Source organism: Choloepus didactylus, chromosome 1 (genome assembly GCF_015220235.1).
Source record: "Choloepus didactylus isolate mChoDid1 chromosome 1, mChoDid1.pri, whole genome shotgun sequence".
Classification (NCBI taxonomy): Eukaryota; Metazoa; Chordata; class Mammalia; order Pilosa; family Megalonychidae; genus Choloepus; species Choloepus didactylus.
This window is the reverse complement of record NC_051307.1, coordinates 137,631,894-137,652,588: the sequence shown is the minus strand read 5'-3', so window position 1 is coordinate 137,652,588 and position 20,695 is coordinate 137,631,894. Positions and strand designations below refer to the sequence as shown.

General features: G+C 40.9%; 1 protein-coding gene across 2 annotated transcripts in view; it reads right to left on the bottom strand.

Annotated features, from left to right (window-relative positions):
- The window catches only part of VEPH1 (ventricular zone expressed PH domain containing 1), a 228,866-nt gene that overhangs the window by 95,489 nt on the left and 112,682 nt on the right, over nt 1-20,695 (bottom strand). For both annotated transcript variants that reach the window (XM_037841936.1, XM_037841933.1), the window contains exons 7-9: nt 17,310-17,530; nt 1,736-1,945; nt 757-1,154 (exon numbers count right to left, since the gene is read on the bottom strand). In XM_037841936.1, coding sequence (XP_037697864.1) covers nt 757-1,154; nt 1,736-1,945; nt 17,310-17,530 — 829 coding nt within the window. The remainder of the gene's footprint in view (nt 1-756; nt 1,155-1,735; nt 1,946-17,309; nt 17,531-20,695) is intronic.

The window sequence follows — 20,695 nt, the reverse complement described above, 5'->3', positions numbered from 1 at the left end:
CAGGCTCCAATGTGACTTGGCAAGGCACTGTTGCTGATTCTGTCCTCACTTAGAATTTTACTGAGTTTTTTTTGGCACCCTCTTAAAATGTGCACCTAAGGAAAGCCCAGGCTTTGCCTTCTGTCTTCTTCTTACTTTTGTTTTCTGACTAGCGTACACTCTCACTGGCTCCTGACCTCCCACATCATCTCCTGACTATGGTTTTTGCCCTTTTCTTTCCATACTCTAATCTCCGAGAGGTCAGGGACTCTGTCTGTTAGCTTCATAGCTGAATCTTGAGTACTTTAGTACAATGCCTGGCACACAGCAGCTGCTTAATAAGTCCTTGTTGAATGAATGAATGAAAAATTTCTTGGATCTGATGCTCAGTGCTCCTTATGGCTTCCTTGCATAATTATGGCCTACACTTGGTTGTGGATGGAAAACTCCTCTGGCTGGACCCCCTACTCCAGAGGCTGCTTCAGAAACCTCTCCCTGGATTTGCTTAAACACTGGGGACAGAGAAACAGAAACATTGTATCTTTGCGGTTCAAAAAAAAATCAGTGAACTTAGATAATTCAAATAGGAATATACAATATGACCAACTTCATTGAAATAAAAATTATTAAAATAATGTGTTTTCAAAATAAAATATTCAGAAAATGATATTTCGTAAAAGATCTAGAAAAGAATATGATGGTTTGTATGATTTTAGATTTTTTTTTTTTTTGTACCGATGTCTGAAATTTCTTGCTTGGGAGGTTCGGAACTCTTACCTTCAATGGTACACTGATCGGGGATGGGAATCTTCTTTCCAATTTCCACGGCGTATGCTTTCACTTTACTGAGGTTTTTCTTTAAGTGCAAGTAGAGCTTATCCTGGTATTCTACAGGACTGGCAGTTATTGTTGGAGTTTCTTCCTGGAAGTTTTCTTTAACTGTTTCTGGCAAATTCTCTGAATCTGTATGTGTAATATTTGGGTGTGAAACTGAGGAATTTTCCAGCTGTGATCTGTCAGTGTCTGCCTTAGAGGGTGCCTTGTTGTTTCCTTGGCTCAGTAGGTCTATTTCTGAAAGAGAGATGCTGGCTGGTGTATCTCCACTCCCTGTATCTTCCCCATCATCTGAACTTACACCCTTTGTCAGCACCGTGTGCAAAGCCAAGCTTTTCGATCTACAATACAAACAAAGGGAAAGTTAAAACAGTTACAGAAGTTCAACTACCATTTATCGGCAAGTAAAAGAAAGAGTAAGGACACTGGGACAAAGATTTGCCTACTCTAGAGTGTGAAACTGAAAACTGGTGTTGTTAAAAGACCTGATAAAACATAGACTGCCACCAAGTGATGTAATAAACCAAACCTCAGGTCTAGGCCATCTCAGAAAACAAAGATTTAAAAATCAATATTATGGCAAGACCAACTGCAAAGCAGTGGACTTACATATTTTTATTCTTTTCCTACTTTCATTACTACTTTCTCATCAGAAATAAAGAGAAACTTTTGATACTCATTTTCAATATTGGCATATCTGTATTTAAAAAGTATTTTTACATAATAAGTCATTGGTTTGTTTTACATTTTGTATTCCCCTTCTGAAAATAGTGAGCTTCATTGGAAAAATGAAAGCTCTGTGGATAATATTTCATATCAGTGACTATTGGTAAAAGAGATTTGAAAACCACCCCATCCCATAATTGTATAATAATAAACATGAAGTACATACTTTATAGAATCAAAAAAACAAAATTTCTACCTGTTAAATCGAGTATCTTTTCTTTCTTCTGTAGAAACTTGACCCAAACTATATCTTCTGATTGAGCCAGGGGTATTGGTCTCAGCATTTATTTTGTCTTCAAAAGCCTGTATTTTAACTTGGAGCTTTTCCTGGTCTTCATTTTCAGCCACAGTGAGCTTGGTTTCTTCCAGCTTCTCAGGGGATTCAATTTCAGTGCTGGTTTTTCTCCTAAAGGAACAAAAATCATTGCCTAAAATGTTGGTCGCATGGACTCTTCAGAACAGTGTCACTGTCTTTAACTGTTTCTAACTCAGAACTGAAAACTTCACCTGATAATTTTTTCATTAGTCATCTAACAAATGTTTATTGAGCACCTACCACAGGCATAAAACTTTGAAACAGCTTCTACAGCTTGTTATGCCAAAAGTTTGGAAACATAATATCATCTTTGTGTTAGAAATACTTTTGGAAGGATTCAGAGAATAAAAAGCAGTTTTTATGGTCAGTTACCATATTCTTGCTAGACGCCCTCCACAGGTATGGCTTTCTTATGAAATTCATGCCAGACATGGCAGAATAGTTACATGTTTTTAGAAAATGGGCTGATATGGTTCTGCTGAAGTTGATCAGATAACACTTCATAGGGACTGTGAACTCATGGTTTTGTTAATTTTATGGAAATCACTGTAACTATTTCATCTTATGAAGCAAGAAAAATCTTTCTGGATTTTAAGATGTTGGAGGGAGGTGATTTTCCATGAATGATATTAGTAGTTCCAAATACCTTTTATAGCAGAGTTTATAAAACACTCTGGGGGTCACAAAATGGTATTGCCCCCTCCAAGGCAAGGGCCATTTGCGGTCTGATTTTGTGATCCCTCTGAGGGCTAACACATTGCCTCAGATGGAGTAAGAGCTTTCGGGTCAGATGCAGCCATAGCTCACTGATGTCCCCTGCGGTGCTGGATGATTCCAACAAAATAGCATGCATTTGTCTTCCATTTTCTGTCTTCTCACATTGGGCCAGCCAAGAGCTACTTTGATTTTTATTTAACATTGCTATCAATCATATCGTGTCGTTAGTATTATTCATATGGCTTTGCATAACACTCATTTATTTACCCATACCATGCTCAAATGAAATATACATGAAGAGACTTCAAGAATCAGTGTGTGGGATAAAAGGCTAATCTTCAGATATGCTGAAAGGATGTGGAAAACATTTCCCCCCCTGCCACACAATGATAGTGACACAAACAGATAGGATGCTTTAACATCTAGTCAAAAGGTTCTAGAAGCTGAACTTTTACTCCTATTACAAATGAAAACAAGATTAGATAGTTTTATCACTGGATGGTATTTTACAAACCATAAGGCCTGCCAAAGTTAATTTTAAAAGGTCCAATAAACCCTTGCAACATGAGAAACTTGGGGGTGGTGCTTATTTTCTATTCATGTTAGTTCATGTATAGTCAGCAAACTTTAAATCATTTCTATGGCTCCTTGGAATCTCATCATGTGTTAAACATTTAAAGTATCTTTATTTTTGAACTTTATTTCAGAAATTTCTATAAGTTGAGGTCATTAAAACTTGAAAATTTGCAAAGCATAAAGTACATCCTAATAGTGCATATATCAGATGTTGACCAGTATACAAATTTTTAAATCTCAAAACATATGAGTTACAGCAGCAATTTCTCATGAATTTACTATTGTTTTCTTTCTATATAAAGCTCTGGGTTATAACAACAACTAAAATAGCAGCATATTTCTCCCCTAAAACTTCTAATCTCATAGATTATAGTAAATCCTTCCAAGGTAATTTTATAGGATTAGTTGCTAATTTTTAAATAAAAATGTCCAACTTATGAAAGTCTTTCTTTTATTTTTGTACCCTTTATATCAATTTCCACATCCATGAAATGGAGATAATAGCTGTACTTACCTTACAGGGTTGTTGGGAGGATTAAATGACAGAATCATTTGTAAGCACAGTTTCTAGCACATAACAAGCAGTCCAGAGATGCTAGATTTTATTATTAATTGCTTTTGTTGCTATTATCATTATCTTCTGAAAACTTTATCTGCCCTATCTACATAGTGTGTTAATAAATAAAGAAAACAACAAGTTACCCAGATACAGGCAGATCAATAGTTCCTATCTCGATGGATGCCGTGACATGAAATTTAAGGAGGGGAGGGCCACTCAGCCCCCTTTCTCCGACCATCCCTGTCTCCAGCTACAGGCGTTGGTTACTAAGTACCGTGGCCCTTGTGAATGAGAGCCGCTGTAGGTGAACACATGTAATTCCTTCACTCCAGGGTTTCCCTAAATAGCATTCCCCTGTGGGGACTTTGGGCATGCAAGAAGTTAAAGGTTATCTCTAGACACACACTGACCCCAAGAGGGGTAGCCTGAGTGCTTCTGGGGGAGAACTGCCAAATAAACATTAGGACACCCAGGCAAATGTGAGTTTCAGATACACAACAAATAATATTTTAATATAGGTATGTCCCAAATGGGACATGCTTAAAAGTTTTATACTTATGCTATACTAAAATTAATATACTTATGCTAAAAAATTCTTTGTGGTTTATCTGCAATTCAAATTTAACTGAGTGTCCAGTATTTTGATTTACCAAATCTGGCACCTGCTGGGCTGCAGGCAGCACCCTCCACTGCTCATTCATGTCTTCCCAGTGTCTGGCACTGTGTATGTCACACAGGGGGTCCTGAAGTGTTTGCGGGATAAATGAACAGACCACTGCAGTGTATGAAGCCAGCCTGCCCCAGAGCCACCTCCCCAAAGCCTACCAAATGCCTGGGAGGCACTGGCCACTTTCTCCTGGCCCATGGTGGGTGGGGTGCAGGTGCCATTTGGTGAATGTGGCATGTGGAAGAGCGGGGGCAAAGGAGGGATTTGCAAGGGGGCAAATAAGAAGAGTGAAGAAGCCACAATACAATGTCTGGCTAGAAAAGTGATCTCGAGACACAAGGCTGATGAGTGTTCTCACCACAAAGATTTTCTCTTACATACAATGTCCTTGAACTCAGAGATTTGTATAACAAAGAAGTCAGAGGACAGGAAGTGGTGATGAAGAGTTATCAAGGCATCCGATGCCACAAGGTGGACAAAAAAGAAATTTCCTCCACTGGCCATCAATCTACCTGGGCATGTCACAGATTTTTGCTGGCAGGGAAGTAGGACGAATTTTAATGCCAGTAAGTTGGAAGGTCAGAGAATGGTGGATGGAAGATTTAGGTTTGTAATGAACATTTGCTGCTCCTTCACTTGCCCTCTTTTGGCTTTTCTATTTAATATGAAAAGATAGGAGAGAAGAACATGTTTAAAAACAAAGACCTTTTCCAGGGATAAACAAACTCTTCTGTTTTCCTTCTAGAGCAAGGTCAGCTCTCATGGAAGTGGAAGTGATGCTGGAGCCGCTGGTCTGGCGAGTGTTTACTTGCGGGGGGTGGGTAGGGGTGCAGCCCCTGGGTTGGGCTCATGCAGGGGGTATTTCTTTTCCATTTGTCACTTTTAAATCCAGATGCAATTTCACAGGAATCTTTGCCAGAGTTCTATAATTCCCTAAATATTAACTTGGCCTTAACTCAACACGCCATATTACAAGAGGTTCAGATGATTTCCAGTCTGAACAGTTTCTAGTCTCTGTTGCCAAAGAAAAGCTTTTAAAAGTACCTCTCGGGATGCCCAGGGGAGGCCTAATTACCTCCCCCTTGTGTGAGCCAGGACTCCCCTTAGAAACAAATTGGCCCCTGGGCAGCTGGCTGCTGCTCTCTCTAAGCCAAGAGATGAGACTATAAAGCTGGAGGGGTGGAGGGATTGGCAGCCTCTCTTCCTGGCTCCTTAAATCAAAGAAACATAGTTATTAGTCAATATTTGACCATCTTGGCTTAAGGTCCCATATCCAGGATATGTACTCCTGCAGCATAAGCTTGTTAGAGGAGAAGTAGGAGAACATAATGGACCCAATCTACATTTTTGTCCAAAATTCTAAGGATATTATGTTCCATACTCTTCGACAATTTCTTGAGTCATCAGCCATCACAAGAATGATAGAGGTAGTCCCCAGCTGCACAGTACCTTCATCTGTTTTGAGAATGCAGTGAGTAATGCTGCTGGGCTAGCCACATTTGAATGCTGATGGGGCAGGAAAATGGTAAGTGGAAGTTCTTGGTTCTCTGTCCTGCCTCTCACCTGCTTGGTGGGCAAGAGCAGAAAAGAAGGTGCCCAGTTAAATGGGGACGAGAATGTGGTCATGCCAACGGTGTAACTTTGCCAAAATGAAATGACTCCATGGTTTATTTCATTTACACAGATTTTTTTCAGGATTTCAAAAGGAGATGGTTGTGGGGAAAGGGACTGAATGTGGCTTTATATTGGAAAGACCCAGATTCATGACTCCAACCTCCTGTTTATTAGGGATGTGGCAAATCTCTTTATAACTCTTCACCTCATTTTGCCTTATCAAAAGGGGATTAATGATACCACATGACCAGATTGCTGAAAGCATTATGGAAGATCATGAATTTGAGAGTGCAGCCCATATGGAACGGGCATGAAAAAGTCTAATGGTACAACCTTGGGCGGCTGCTGCCCCATTTGGAAATTGGACATTAAAAGAAGGAAGCTTGTTCATGTGGTACCAAACCTGGAAGATGAGTTTCTCCTGCCCAAAGCCAGGGAGGACTATAAAATCCCTCCTAGCACTGCGGATCTGTGATCGATGCTGAAAGGGAGGCCGTCTGTGGAAGAGGAAGCCACGGCATCCCAAAGAGTGTGTTCTAAAGGAGGACAACTCTTTTTACCATGTGAGCACAAGAACTGAGATACATAAATAGTTGATTTAAAAATCCCTGTACTTTAAGTATGCCTCTGGGCAAGTGCAGACATAGACAGAGAATTTCCTGCAATTAGAATAAAAGTGCAAAAGCTCGGATACAAGGAAGTGACCACTCTAAAGCAGGTGCTCCATCATTTGCTCACTTCTCAGGCATTCAGCCAACATGGTAGAGAATGGGACATGGAAAAGGGTTTGGCAAAAAATGCAAAGCCCACACCCTTGCCATTCAAAGAGGGGTTCTTGGATGAGCAGTATCAGCCTCACCTGGGAGCCTGTAGGTAATGCAGAATCTCAGGTTCTGCCCCTAACCTACCTAAGCAGAATGGGTCTTTTACACAATCCCCAGGTGATTTGTGTGCACATTCAAGTTTGAGAAGCACCAGCCTAGACAATAAAAGAACAGAATCACAACTGGACCAGGACGGAGGCATTTTCCCTAAGTGTTAAGTGCATCACTAATGCTATAGCAAGGTGAAAATTAAAACAATCTGTGTATTATTTGGAGTTGGTGCTTAGTAAACTTGACATGTTTGTCCCCATTCCATACTATGCGCTTTGTCATCCTCATTAATTCTTTGGGGATCTGAGGTAAAATTCTGAGGTAAAAGTACCTTTTCAGTTTTTGCCACTGATACTGGTTCAAGTGGACTGGAATTTTGAGTCAAGTTTCCTGAGATTAGAGTGGGCAGACCAGGTGGGCAGCAGGCTGCCCGTCCTCACCATTTGCCATCTGGCTGCGGCACAAGTTACAAAAACACTTTGTAAACTATAAAGGAGTCAAAAAATGTAAAACAGTCATGTCACTAAACACACTGAGTCAGGGGTAAGAATTATAAAGAAAATCTACTCTTCTTTTTCTAGGCCAAATTTATAGTCCATGAGCATAAGCACAGCATGCAGTAGTGAGGATTAAAGTGGGGTAGCTGAAATGAAAATGCATCCACTGTCGCTGGAGAGGAGAAAAGTTAAGATGTTGTCAGTCTCCACCATATGACACTGAGGAGCAGGAAAATGGTTACTTGAGTTTTACTTTCTTGATACACCCTCTCATAGACTCCATCCCAAACATGACAAGCCACTGCATTTGTAATAGGTAGAAACGTAGTGTCCAGAAACGGAGGGATAGAATTAATGGAAAACATGCCAGTGATTGAGCTAGGGATAGAATTCCATGCAAAATTCTGTGATTCAATTCCTAGACTCCTATAATTCAGTATCTGCCTAAAGTCTGGCTAATAGCCATAGGCTGGCAACTAAAAGAGTCCACTTTTTGCCTTCTGATAAATATGAATAATATTAAGAGCTGTTTTGCTTCAGTGATAATCCATCTCAGAGGGACTGGATCTCAATCATGACTGAAGTGAGTGGTGTGTGTTCATTGACTTTCATTTTGTAAATCTCTTTCTGTTAGGTTTCAAAGGAAAGCTTAGGGAGCAAAACATTAGTTATTAATAAAGAGAATTCTGAGAATTGTCCAGGTTCAGATAATTGAATGCAGTGTGTCTCAAACTATCTTGGTAAATAATCAGTTTTTTTCCTTTTAATTTTCATGTGTCACAGATCAACATTTTCATAAAATCCAGTAAAAATGAATTACCAGAGAAATAAAATGAATTAAAAACATGCTAGGGACAAGCTTGGTGACTATGCACTTGGATTCTGCAGCAATGTCAAATTGCTATAAAAATTCTCAACTCGCACTTTCAATTTCTGCAATAACTTTTTCATAGACTGGTATGAAATAGTTTGCTCATGGGTGCTGGTCCATTAGTCATGGTTTGAGTAGCTCTGGTCTAATGGATAACCTATGTGACCTTGGGCAGAGTACTAATGCCACTATACTTCAGACAGAGTACTAACGTTACAGTTCACATCTACCGAGGGCTTCCTGTACAATAGGCACTCACTGTTCTAGATCCACTATCTTTATCACTTCTCACACAATTCAGTGAGGCAGCCCCTATTATTATTTCCATTTACAGCTGAGGAAATTGAGGCACAGAGATGTTGAATGACTTGTTGAGGGTCACTTAGCTAGTAAATGGAATGATCAGCTTAAACACAAGTAGTCTTCCTCCAGAGCACACCTACTTCACACACACACACACACACACACACACACACACACACACACCTGCTTCTGAATCTACCTGTTCTGGTTTGCTAATGCTGTCATTGTGCAAAATACCAGAAATGGATTGGCTTTTATAAAGGGGTCTATTCGGTTACAAATTTATAGTCTGAAGGCCATGAAAATATCCAAATTGAGGCATCAACACGAGTATACCAATGGTGTCTGGAAAACCTCTGTCAGTTGGGAAGGCACATAGCTGGTGTCTGCTTGTCCAGGTTGTGTTTCAGCTCCTGTGTTTCAAAATGGTGTCTACAAAGCAAAATGTCTCTGGGCTTGTCTCCCTCAGCTTCTCCAGCACAAACTCTAGCTACATCTCTTAGTGTCTCTAAGCATCAGTGTCGGCAAACGTCTGGGTCTCCTGGCTTACCATATCCCAGGGTGTTTTCATCTCTCTGCTCTCTATGTAAACTCTGTGTGAGTTCCCTTTAAAGGACTCCAGTAAACTAATTAAGACCTACTCTGAATGGGTGGGATCAAATCTCCATGGAAACATTCAGTCAAGAGGTCACACCCTAATCAAAAAGATTAGTAACTCTGCCCCAGCAAGACTGTATTAAAGAATATGGCTTTTTGGGGGACATAACATATCCAAACAGGCAACTACCCCAGGAATAAGTCATACATATTCTGGGATTGGTGGTAGTGTAGTAACCATAAAGAATTATTGTACCCTAATACCTCTGAGTAACATCCTGTGGCAACCAGACACCAGAACAGAGTTGATATGTAATCACTGAGCAACCAACCCTTCACAGGGGCCTGAAAAATGAATTTGGCACCTCCTTTTAACCAAAACTGAAAAGGTGTTCAAATCTCAGAAAATGTCACACAAATGGCAACTTCAAATTTCAATTATGACACATGCCCAAAAGGAATAGGGAATATTTGGAGAACCAAAATAGCAAATAGCTAGGTGATCAAGTCAAGTAAAAACTATTTTAGCATCAGCTATAACTCAGCTCACAAGTGGCTATAGAAGGTCAAGTCCCTCTCACCTCTTCTCCCACAAGGACACTATTCCCTCTTCTCCCGGCTGTAGATTTGGAGTCCCTTGTCTTGTGTGAAACCGGAAGCCAAGCCATAGGAGCTTGAGGAAAACCTAGTTTCCTTTTAGTGAAAGGGAAGGGGCCTGTATCCTCTGGCAAAACTGTAATTGCATTGCTCACACGCCTGGCAGGGCAGCTCCCTCCTGCTCTCCACCCCGCTTTGTCCACAGATGGCAGAGCCAGTCCCTCTGGGGCCCCCTAGCTCCCTGGGTTTCTTCATTGTGTCCAAAGCTGATAACGAAGACCCCCACCTCCATCCCTTGCTGATACACGGATTCCTGAAATACCTTTATGGACCTTCACATCACCATAAATGCTGCTTAAAGGAAGGACAAACGGTTGAGTAAATGAACAACAGATGGAACATAAATGGTGCCACATGTCAGACTTTAAGAAGAGGTGAAACAAACCCAAGGCCATTTCTTTCTTTCCCGTGCTTGAGGAACAATGGCTGCAGCTACTGCCACAAAGGGCTGTTAAGATTTTCATATTATATAAGTGATCATCGTGGACCTCTCTAGACTGAAAAGATATGCTCGTTTCTCATTAAAACTCTGGTTTCATTCTTAAAAGTTACCTTGGTGGTGGTGGTGGTGAGGGGAATTGCATTCAGCTTTGCCTAAGCAGGGGGCAATGCTGACAGAACATCACATGTTTTTAATTACCGTCGTGAACCTACTCGTGTACATTCCCTGAGCCAACAGTTGCTCTCAAAGAATCAATTTCTCTTTGTATAAACATCTTTCCTTAAAAAAAAAAAAAAAGGGAATTCTTGTAAGTACTTGTAAGACCCTATTTTCCTTCCTTGAAACTAGGCTCTGCATATTAGCTCCCTTAAGTGTGGGGAGACTAGAGGGAACCACAGAAAGACAGCTAACACTTCAGGGCAGTGACGTGGGTGCTGGAGGAACTGAGGGGCAGTAGGAGCTGCAGTGGCTCAGAGGAAAGGATGGTTGCCATGGGCTGGGGTGGGTAGGTAAGACCTTGTTCCAGTTTGCTAATGCTGTTTTGCAAAACACCAGAAATGGATCAGCTTTTATAAAGGGGGTTTATTTGGTTACACAGTTACTGTCTTAAGGCCATAAAGTGTCCAAGGTAAGTCATCAACAATTGGGTACCTTCACTGGAGGATGGCGAATGGCATCCGGAAAACCTCTGTTCGTTGGGAAGGCATGTGGCTGGTGTCTGCTCCAGAGTTCTGGTTTCAACATGGTTTTCTCCCAGGATGTTCTTCTCTAGGCTGCAGTTCCTCAAAAATGTCACTCTTAGTTGCGCTTGGGCATTTGTCTGCTCTTAGCTTCTCCAGAGCAAAAGTCTGCTTTCAAAGGCTGTTTCCAAAATGTTGCTCTGTAAGCTGCAGCTCCTCTCTCACCTCCTGTGGGTTCTCCAAAGTGTCCCACTTGGTTGTAGCAAGCTTGTTTCTTCTGTCTGAGCTTATATACTGCCCTTGTAAATGAATCAAGGCCCATGCTGAATGGGTGGGGCCACATCTCCACGGAAATTATCTAATCAGAGTTATCACCTACAGTTGGGTGGGTCACATCTCCATGGAAACACTCAATCAAAGAATTACAATCTAATCAACACTCATGCATCTGCCCACACAAGATTGCATCAAAGATAATGGCATTTTGGGGGACATAATACATCCAAACTGGCACAGACATCATGGGAAAGAGGTATCAAACTGGATTCTTGGAGTCCTCCTCCATGGGACAGGAGGCAGGAAGAGGGCATTCTAGAAGGTAATGGTAAAGGCTAAGTGGGGTACCACTTTGGAGAGACACAGGCAAACATCATCCTTGACATTCCTTTCAAGCTCCTTTGAATTAATTATTCATGAAATACTGAAAACCCTGTGATTCTCAAGCACACTAAAATTTGAGATCCATTGGATCAGAGTAAAGGAAGAAAAGAAGGGGAACTCTGTGGGCTGGTCAGAGCTCTTACACTATTCCGCTTCCAAGAACTGCCTCGGGCCTAGAGGTGATTGGGAGTTGGGTAGAGAATTTTACTCTATTCATGTCTGCCTGCCAGGTTTTTCTTCACTGTGCTTTAATATGAAGACTCCACAACCCTAATACATATTAAAAGACTTTGTTGAGGGGATTAAACAATGTAACATAGGTGAAAGCCCCTAGCACAGGGTGTGCCATATGGTAGGAGCTGATTAAAAAAGCTTGATCAGACCTTCAGACACAGCCTTCCTTGCAAAGCTGTAGAAAACATGACTCCCTGTTCTCTATCTGAGATGGCAATGTCTGTGGTGGATCAGCAAAGAGCCATTGCTCTCAAGCTCTTGAATAATGTATTGGGGAACTGTGTCTTACACCAGGGTGAGGTTCTGATGTGACTCCCAGAATTTTAAAGTGGGAACTCTGGAATTGCAGGTTGCAAAGGGTCTCACGGTTTGAAAAGGGACTTTATAGCCCATGTTGCTTGGCTACCCATTAGGGCCACACCACGTTGAATCAAATCCCTGGTTTTCCACTGTAATTCACTTCTTTGATCTTCACTGCATAGAATCCAGAATAAACCAAAGACCCTAGGACCACACCATGGAGGGCAGATTTCCTGGTGTTATTCTTCTTTTAACATAATCTTTATATTCTATTTTCCCTTCATCATTCCCCCTCACATGCTTTTGCTTTATTTCCTTCCTTCCATTGTGCCATCTTTTTCCATTTTCACGGAAATCGAGTTTACACATATCTAATTGGTTTTCTCTATAATTTACCTTTCATTCTCCCTCTTTTTTTCAGACATGATTCTTTTAAAAAAGAAAAAAAAAAGAACACACACACACACACACACACAAACCTGGGACTTGAGGCTGTGCAAAGGAGGCAGGGCCAGCACACACTTTCTTCTCTTTCCTTTGGTTTCCCCTCTACTTTTCCCCATCTCCATCTCCCTCCCTGTCTTTTCTCACATCACCCATCTACCTCCCTTCTCCTCCTTTCTTTCCACAGTTTCTATCCCTCCATTTCTTTAACTGGAACCAGAGCCTAGACTCCTACTAAGACCACCTGTGACAAACTGTCCCCGATTGTGATAGTGCCTGATTAGGGCAGCCTCCCTGGCACCAGATTCATTTGGCAAAGGCCATCTTTTAGTCAAATGATCATTCAGCTTCTGGGCCAGTTACCAGGGGCCCAACCTCTCCATCCCCAGTTTTGACTGGGTCCTGGAAAGCAAACAACCCAACTGGGCTGCCCAGAGGGCTAGAAAGGGCTTATATGGTACAAATTCCTGTCCCTGTCATCATGCCTTCTCTTTTTCAATCCAAAATTGCTGTTATACCGCTTCTGCTTCTCCAGAATTAATTTCAAAATATAAAAATCTAAATGCTTTGCAAGGCTATCCTGCTATTTAGTCTCTCTTGGCTTATTATTTATATATCAGCATTCTTTCTAAAACAGAGGAGCAGGAAAAGTGCAAGTGTGTTTACCTGGTGCATCTAATAAAACTCACCCAATTTTTTTCAGAGTCATTTGGCACAGTTAGTTTTTCATTATCTCTAGGAAGCTAATTGTCTTTCTTTTGATTATCTTGTAGTTTTGGCCTGAAGTCTAAAATCTGGCCTGCTGGGCTATGTGTCAAATTCGTAAATTAGATGACATCTGTTTTAAATTTTATCATCTTTAATTTTCTTTCAAGCTCTCCTCACTTATTCATTTCCCCTTTTTATTGTAAGGATCAGGTTTTGCTGTATGCTTTAGATGAAAGAGTAGACCTCTCTGCTTTGGGGGGCACAGATTAAAATTACTGAAGCTAAATGGTAACAAGGAAGGCCATTCAGGGAAAAGATGTTGGGGGAGAGAAGCCATAGCAACCAACTCGGAGAGGATGAGCAGTTAATACAAAAGGCTGGCTGTCCGCACCGCTGATTTGAGGTTCCCACCGAATAATTACAATCGATTAGAAGAAGATTGACAGCAAGGGTTGGACTGGAAGTATTTTGAACTGAGGGACATTGAGGTGCTAGTGGTGGTGGTATGCGAGGTGAGTGATGACCTTTTCATCTCCTCAACTTTAATTTTCCTCTTATTTATGGTCTCAGAAAAGTAGTAAAGGAAGGAGGAACTAAAATGCCTACTCATACATGCAGGATCATTTTTGATAGTGAGACTTTATTTTCTCCTTGTACCTATATATCTCATAAGCTCTTCCTTTCTGGGGGAAATTGTTTGTTGCTAACTGGATTGGGCCTATTTATTAAGGATAAATTTTCCTGTTAAAATACCTAAGGTATCATCTTTACGTAACATTTTTTTTCCCTTTATGTAGCCTTTTTGACACATTTTAAAAATGATGTCTGTAAAATGGCCTCTTAAAACCTTGCATTTGTTGAAGCAATAGAGAGCAGACAGATGACTGACCATAAAATGTACCTAAGTTTTCACATCTGATACATATGTCAGTCATCACAGGAAGAAGTAAGCAATCTGACTGTGCACAGGATGCAAAACGGTCCTCCAAACCCTGGCTGTAGAGACCATAACCAAATTTCTGAAACTGCATCATGGAAATTAAGTGACAGTGACTTTGTAGTTGTATGTAAGTGACAAACCATCCCTCCATGATGCTGGCCTTGAATTTCTTGGAAGCTGCCAAGTTATGGGTTCATGAAAGTGCTATTTTTAAATGGTATATGTGTCTAGCACTGGTTCTCAATGGGGGCCACTTTGTTCCTCAGAGGATATTTGACAATGTCTGGAGACATTTTTGGTGGTCACAACTGGAGGGAGGGTGCTACTGGCAACTGGTAGGTAGAGGTCAGGGATGCTGCTAAATATTCTATAATGTACAGGACAGGCCCTCACAACCAAGAATAATCTAGACCCAAATACCAATAATGCTGAAGTGGAGAAACCCTGATATATATGTTGAACCAGGCAGCAACAGACAGATTTTTATATGCTCAATCAAAACTATGGTGTTGAGAGAGAAAAGGGCATTGGTAATCGATCTTCCTCAGACAAACAGCCATGGTTGACCTCAATGACCGTATTAGTCAGATATTGTTATCTGTGTATAGTGAGGCTAAGATACCCTTCCAGAAGGGGATCCCCTGCTGCCTGTTTTTTTTTTTTTTTTTTTTTTTTGGCTATCAGCATCATCTTTCATGTCGATGCTGTCACTCAAGCTTGATACCTCTGGGTTTTCATCTACTCTCTTCCCCTTTTCCTCACCCACACCCTATTGGAGATCAGTTCCTCCCCATTCCAAGCTCTCTCTCTATAATGATGTGCCCTGATGAATTAGGTTCCCCACCACCTGTCCAGGCCACCCTTGCCACCTGTTAAAGCTCTATCAATAGCATCCTAGCCACTCTCTCTCTTGCCAGCCTGCTGCTACAGCCCAAACACTTCAGTGCTCCACAGTGCTTCTTCATTCCTTTGGTGAAGAAATATCTATTGAGTGCCTAGTATATGCTATTTACTCTACTAGTAACTGTCATCATTCCTTGGATTGAAATCTTTCAGAGTCTTTCCATGTTGCTTATAGGACAAACCCCTTGCTTCCTTACACAGCATGTAAGGCCTCTGATAGTCTGCCTTTGACCCAACTTTTCAGCTTACTCTCCCACCTTACCACTGACCTACTTGTTCCAGCCATGTTGAACCACTTGCTTTTCCTCATCTAGGTCACACACTTTTATGCTCTTGTATCTTTGCTTGTACTATTTTCTCTACTTGGAGCATCCTTTCTGCCTTTCTCTGGAGAATTTCCATTCATCCCATGCAACTTACTCCAGTACCTAGCAAAATGCCTTGCACATGGAAGATTCCAATAAATATGGAATAAACTCAAATTTCACCTTCTCTGTGGAGTGTTCTCCAATTCCTCAGCTTTTGGTCAATACATCTCTCATGCTGCATAGCACGTTGTATGCACTTTCACCAAAGTCCCATCACATACTCTGACTGCGAACCCCTCCAGGGCAGGGCTTCTTCCTTATGCCTCCTGGGAGCGCCAAGCCCTATACCATGCTGGACTGTTGGATGTAAAGTGGACCCCTGTGACTGAGTGCTCACTATTTTGTCCAGATGGCATCTCATGTATTTTGAGTCCTTGTTTCATACCATGGAAATGGGATGCATCATTTGTTATTCCAAAACCCACAGAGTTTGATGTTAGTCTCAAATGGCCCTGCCCAGTGTCTTAGAGCTGAATCCCTTCCAGTGCACAGGATCTGTGGGGTGAAGGTGGGAGTTTCAATCCATGCTCTATCACTTACTCACTGGGCGACCTTGGGAAGATATTTAACCAGTCTTTGAACTTTGTTTTCTTTTTCTGTAAAACAGGAATAATGATATCTGCCTTTCCTTCCTTGAAGGGTTGTTTTGAGCACCAAATGAGATAACCTATTTGAAAATACTTTGTGTCTTCTAAAGGTCACAAATCTTCAAATTTCTCCTGATTCAAAATATAGCATTCTTACACAGTCTTTATTTTCTTCTACAGGCAAACTTCTAGAAAGAGCCAGTTTTGTGCACTGTTTCCCCTCTCTCTCTTCAGCTCCACCCATTCTGTTATCTGTCGAGTCATAATACTGACAGCTCACTCACTGTGATGATCACTAACTTCTTCCAGGCCAGATCTAGTGGATTCTTTTCTGTCCTTCCCTCATTTGACCTGTTCCTAGCTTGCTTGTTCCTGAGACATTCTCTGCACTGAGGACAGAGTGAGCTTCTAAAACACGGATCTGATCACATCCTGCCATATACAGAACTCCACAGTGACTCTTCATTTCTTAGAATAGGGCCAAACTCAAACTCTGTAAGAAGGTATTTGTAAGGCCAACCATGATGTGGTCCCTAACTACCAATTTATCTGTCAGCCTCTCCTAGTGTTGCTCCCTTTGTAACACATATTCTAGTCATACAAAATGACTTCTGTTTCCAGAAAGTTTCAAGATCTTTTACAGGATGTCCAAAAGACAGCCTGATTTGATCTGATCATTTTTTCAGGAATCGGTTCAAAATATAACCTCCCCTGGGAAGCCTTCCCTGATCTCGGCTTCCCACCCCCTCCCTTCCAAGCAGATGCAGCTACCAACAACTCTGTGTTCCCCAAACTCCTTGAACTCATCTTGCTTAGCATCACTTACCCACTATTCAGTAACTATGCATTTAAATGTCTGTATCCTCTACTAGACAGTGAGCTTCTTAGGGGCAGAGATGATGTCTTATCTCTTTATACATGTCTAGGTTCTGGCAGAATTCCTGGTACATGGCATCATTAAGTGCTTGTTGAATGAATAAATGAGTGATACAAAACATAATTATTTGAACCACATTCTTATTCCTTTAGCATATTTTTTGCACCTTCTAGAACTTTTTCCCTCACTTTCTTGTTTCCACAGATTAGAAAAAATTCTAGCACATGCTGTAATTTTTTCAGAAGTTACCACATGCTGAGATAGTGGGTTTGGCTTTCTTTGGGATGTTTCGTGCCTTTGTGGGAAAGCATAGCTGTCTGTTTTGTATCTCCAGGGATTCACAACAGACCCCTGAGGCACCCAGGAACCCCTGCTCACCTGCCACCTCTAGCCTTGGCATTTTCCAGTTGTCGGGTAAGGAGCCTGGCAATGGCAGTGAAGCTGTTGCTCATGCGGAAGATATCTCTGCTCTGAGGGCCCAGGATGGAAGAGAAGGCATCCGTGAGGCTCTTAATCTCCAGCAGGAGAATATGGTGAAACGAATGTTCCATGTTGGCCAGCTGGCTCACCAGGTATGTCAGGCAGTTCCTGGCTGTCTCCTGCCAAGAACAATATAGGAAAAAAAGTAGGTGTTTTAAAAGAAAATCAGAGTTCCATGGCCATCAAATGAAAATTCTATAGGGAGTTTGCTTACAGAGCTGGCTAAAGCTAAATAATAAATTTCATTCATGGTTCCTCAGAGTCTACTTCTTTTGGGGTTTTAAATTTCTTCCCTGGTTTCCAATATAAACTTTTTTTGAATAAAAATTTCCTCTTGTTAGTTACTTCTTCCTTAAAAATATGCAAATGTTCCCATTAGTCTAACTTGTTAGGTCAAAACCTCTCAAGCACCATTAGCGATCTGACCCCACACATCCACCCCTTCCAACACCAAGGGGCCGTGTGCACAACTATGTGACTCGTTAACTCCACCCCTCCACACTGGGCACGTGGTCAATGGTCTCCAAATGGGTGTCGACTCTTGTACCCTCATCCATCTCTGTCATATGATGGTCACGTACCACCTTGGCATGCAAAGTGTACCCCCTCTTCACAGGTTATCCACACTCATTTTCTTTACCAGAAGCAACTTGCACATTATAGGTTTTATGTGAGTAGAGTGAGTATATTATATGATCTAGCTTTCACCAAACTAACTCTCACAATGGACATGTGACTTAAATAGGTCCCTTTGAAGAAACTGAAGATTAAGGACAATATGAATAATGTGGGTGTGAGTGAATGACAAGACAATGACTCAGCTGACACATCTACACCTATTAATTAGGTGTAGGAGATGTGTTACAAGGTGTGCTGGTTTGAATCCATTGTGTACCCCATAAAAAGCCATGTTCTTTAATGCAATCTTGTGGGGGCAGGCCTATTGTGGGTGGGATCTTTTGATTGTGTTGTTTCTATGGAGAGTTGACCCACCCAATTATGGGTGGGGCCTTGATTAGATTACTTCCATGGAAGTGTGACCCCGCCCATTCAAGGTGGGTCTTAATTAGTTTACGGGCATCTTCTATGGGAGGATAAAAGGCAGAGACATTTTCAAGAAAGCTCAGAGAGATGCTTAGAGAGAAAACACCCAGAGATATTTTAGAGATAGCTGTTGAAACCAGGCATTTGGAATTGCTAAGCTAAGAGATGAAGCCCAGAGTTTGCCTGGAGAAACTAAGTGAGAAACTGCAGATGCTTAAAGAGAAAGCCACTGGAATCAGAAGCTGAAAGCAATGCAACCAGGGAGCAAAGGACCAGCAGATGCCAGCCACATGCTTTCCCAGCTGACAGAGGTGTTCTGGACGCCATCAGCCTTTCCTTTTGTTGATGCCTTAGTTTGGACACTTTTATGGCCTTTGTAAATTTGTAACCTAGCAAATCTCCTTTATAAAAGCCAATCCATTTCTGGTATTTTGCATTCCAGCTGCTTTAGCAAACCAGAACACAAGATTAAAATGATGATATAATCCAACAGGACTAGAAGTTGTCAAAAAAAAGTCAAAATTATCAAGATTATTTGAAATGTAGATTTTTGCCCACCATCAATAATGATATGCAATTAATAAATAAAATACAAACAATTTAAAATATGGATTTTTCATCTTTAACTCCTCTTTTGAAGTGCTGTATTTTTTTGGTCTATTCAAATTTTTTCATATTAGTGCAGTAGAACATATATATAATTGTAAATAAATAAATATTGGAGGTGGAGGATCAAAATTCTTCTATCTAGTAGGTGTACAGTTCTAAATAATTTTTGCAGTTAGGAATTCCCTTATTCCTCTGTTCTAGCATTCAAAACCTTCATTTCCTTCAAGAAATTCCTGTCCTGTGTCCTCCGTGAAGCCATCACCTGAGAACCCTTCTGTCTAAATTTCACTGCGTTGTAGACTATGTTTTCTATTTTGTTTAGTATTTAATTACATGTGATCATTTATTTATGCTTTCATTTAATAACGAAATAGGTATTGGGGGCCTATAATGTGCCTATGCTAGACTCTAGATGACAAAGATGAATGAGAGGATTGCCTATAAAGGACTTGCAACCCCCCTTTCATTAATAATTTCCTAATTGTTACATGTACCAGTGAAGTCTCCCAAAGGGGCTAGTTCACATATGTGAACACATATGCCAGACACAGAATTGAGCCTGTAGCATCTACACCCAGTTGGTGTGTCTTGATTCATTGATTTAAGCAAATCTTGTATGTCAAAATATGAACTTGCAAATAAAATATATAGTTGCAAAGAAATTCTGTGCTTCACTAGAAATGTTTTTTACAGAACAGATTTAAGTATTGGAGTTCCCTAGTCTTTAATACTTGACTTCCAGTACAATTGCCCTGGGATACATCCTTTAGGGAAGTGAGGTACATCTGCCAACCCCTTAATAATTATTTGTTAAGCACTGCTGGGGCACAGCATCCTATTTGGTTGTGTGGGACAGAGGACTGTACATCCATGAAGTAGAGAGCTAGTTGAAGAGCTATTTATTCATTGAAGGATACTAATATAAGAAATCAAGGCTATTAAAACAAATTTCCGACAGCCCATTTCATTCCTTGGCTCATACAACTGCAAGTTGCCTAAGAACACTTAAATGTTCTTAAGTCTAATAGTGTTTTGCAACATAGACACATTCATTCATGCAATGACCGGGTGAGTGAGTTCAAGGTATGCAGTGAATCACAGGGACATTTTCTATTCCCCAATTAAAGGCAAATGTTGGATGTGTGGTTCCTACTATGTGCCAGGCTCTGTTCTAGAAGCTAGGAACACAGCACTGAAGAAAAAGGACAAAATTCCCTGCCACCATAAGAGGCAGACAGACAATAAACAAAATGCGTATGTATCACATAGCGTGTGTTGGATGGAAAAAAAAAGGGTTTCAAAGAAAAATAAAAGGGAAAGTCCCAAGGAGGGGAATCCATTTGAAGTCGTGTGGTCAGGTCAGATCTTACAGAGAAGGTGATTTTGAGTTCAACAAGGTTTTAAATGTAAACCCAAAATTCTCATCAAAAGTAATTAAAGTAAAATTTGTCCTGCTTGATACAGGGAGGTAGGAATATATAGGAACTGGATCTCAGGAGATTTGACATTTTTTCTACCGTGTGCCCTGCTGAGAACGTAATTTCAAATTCCAGGGAACTTTCTTCAGCTTCAGACTCACATTCGTCTTCAGCATTTTTTTTTAGCCATTCCATAAATATTTCATTTGCTTA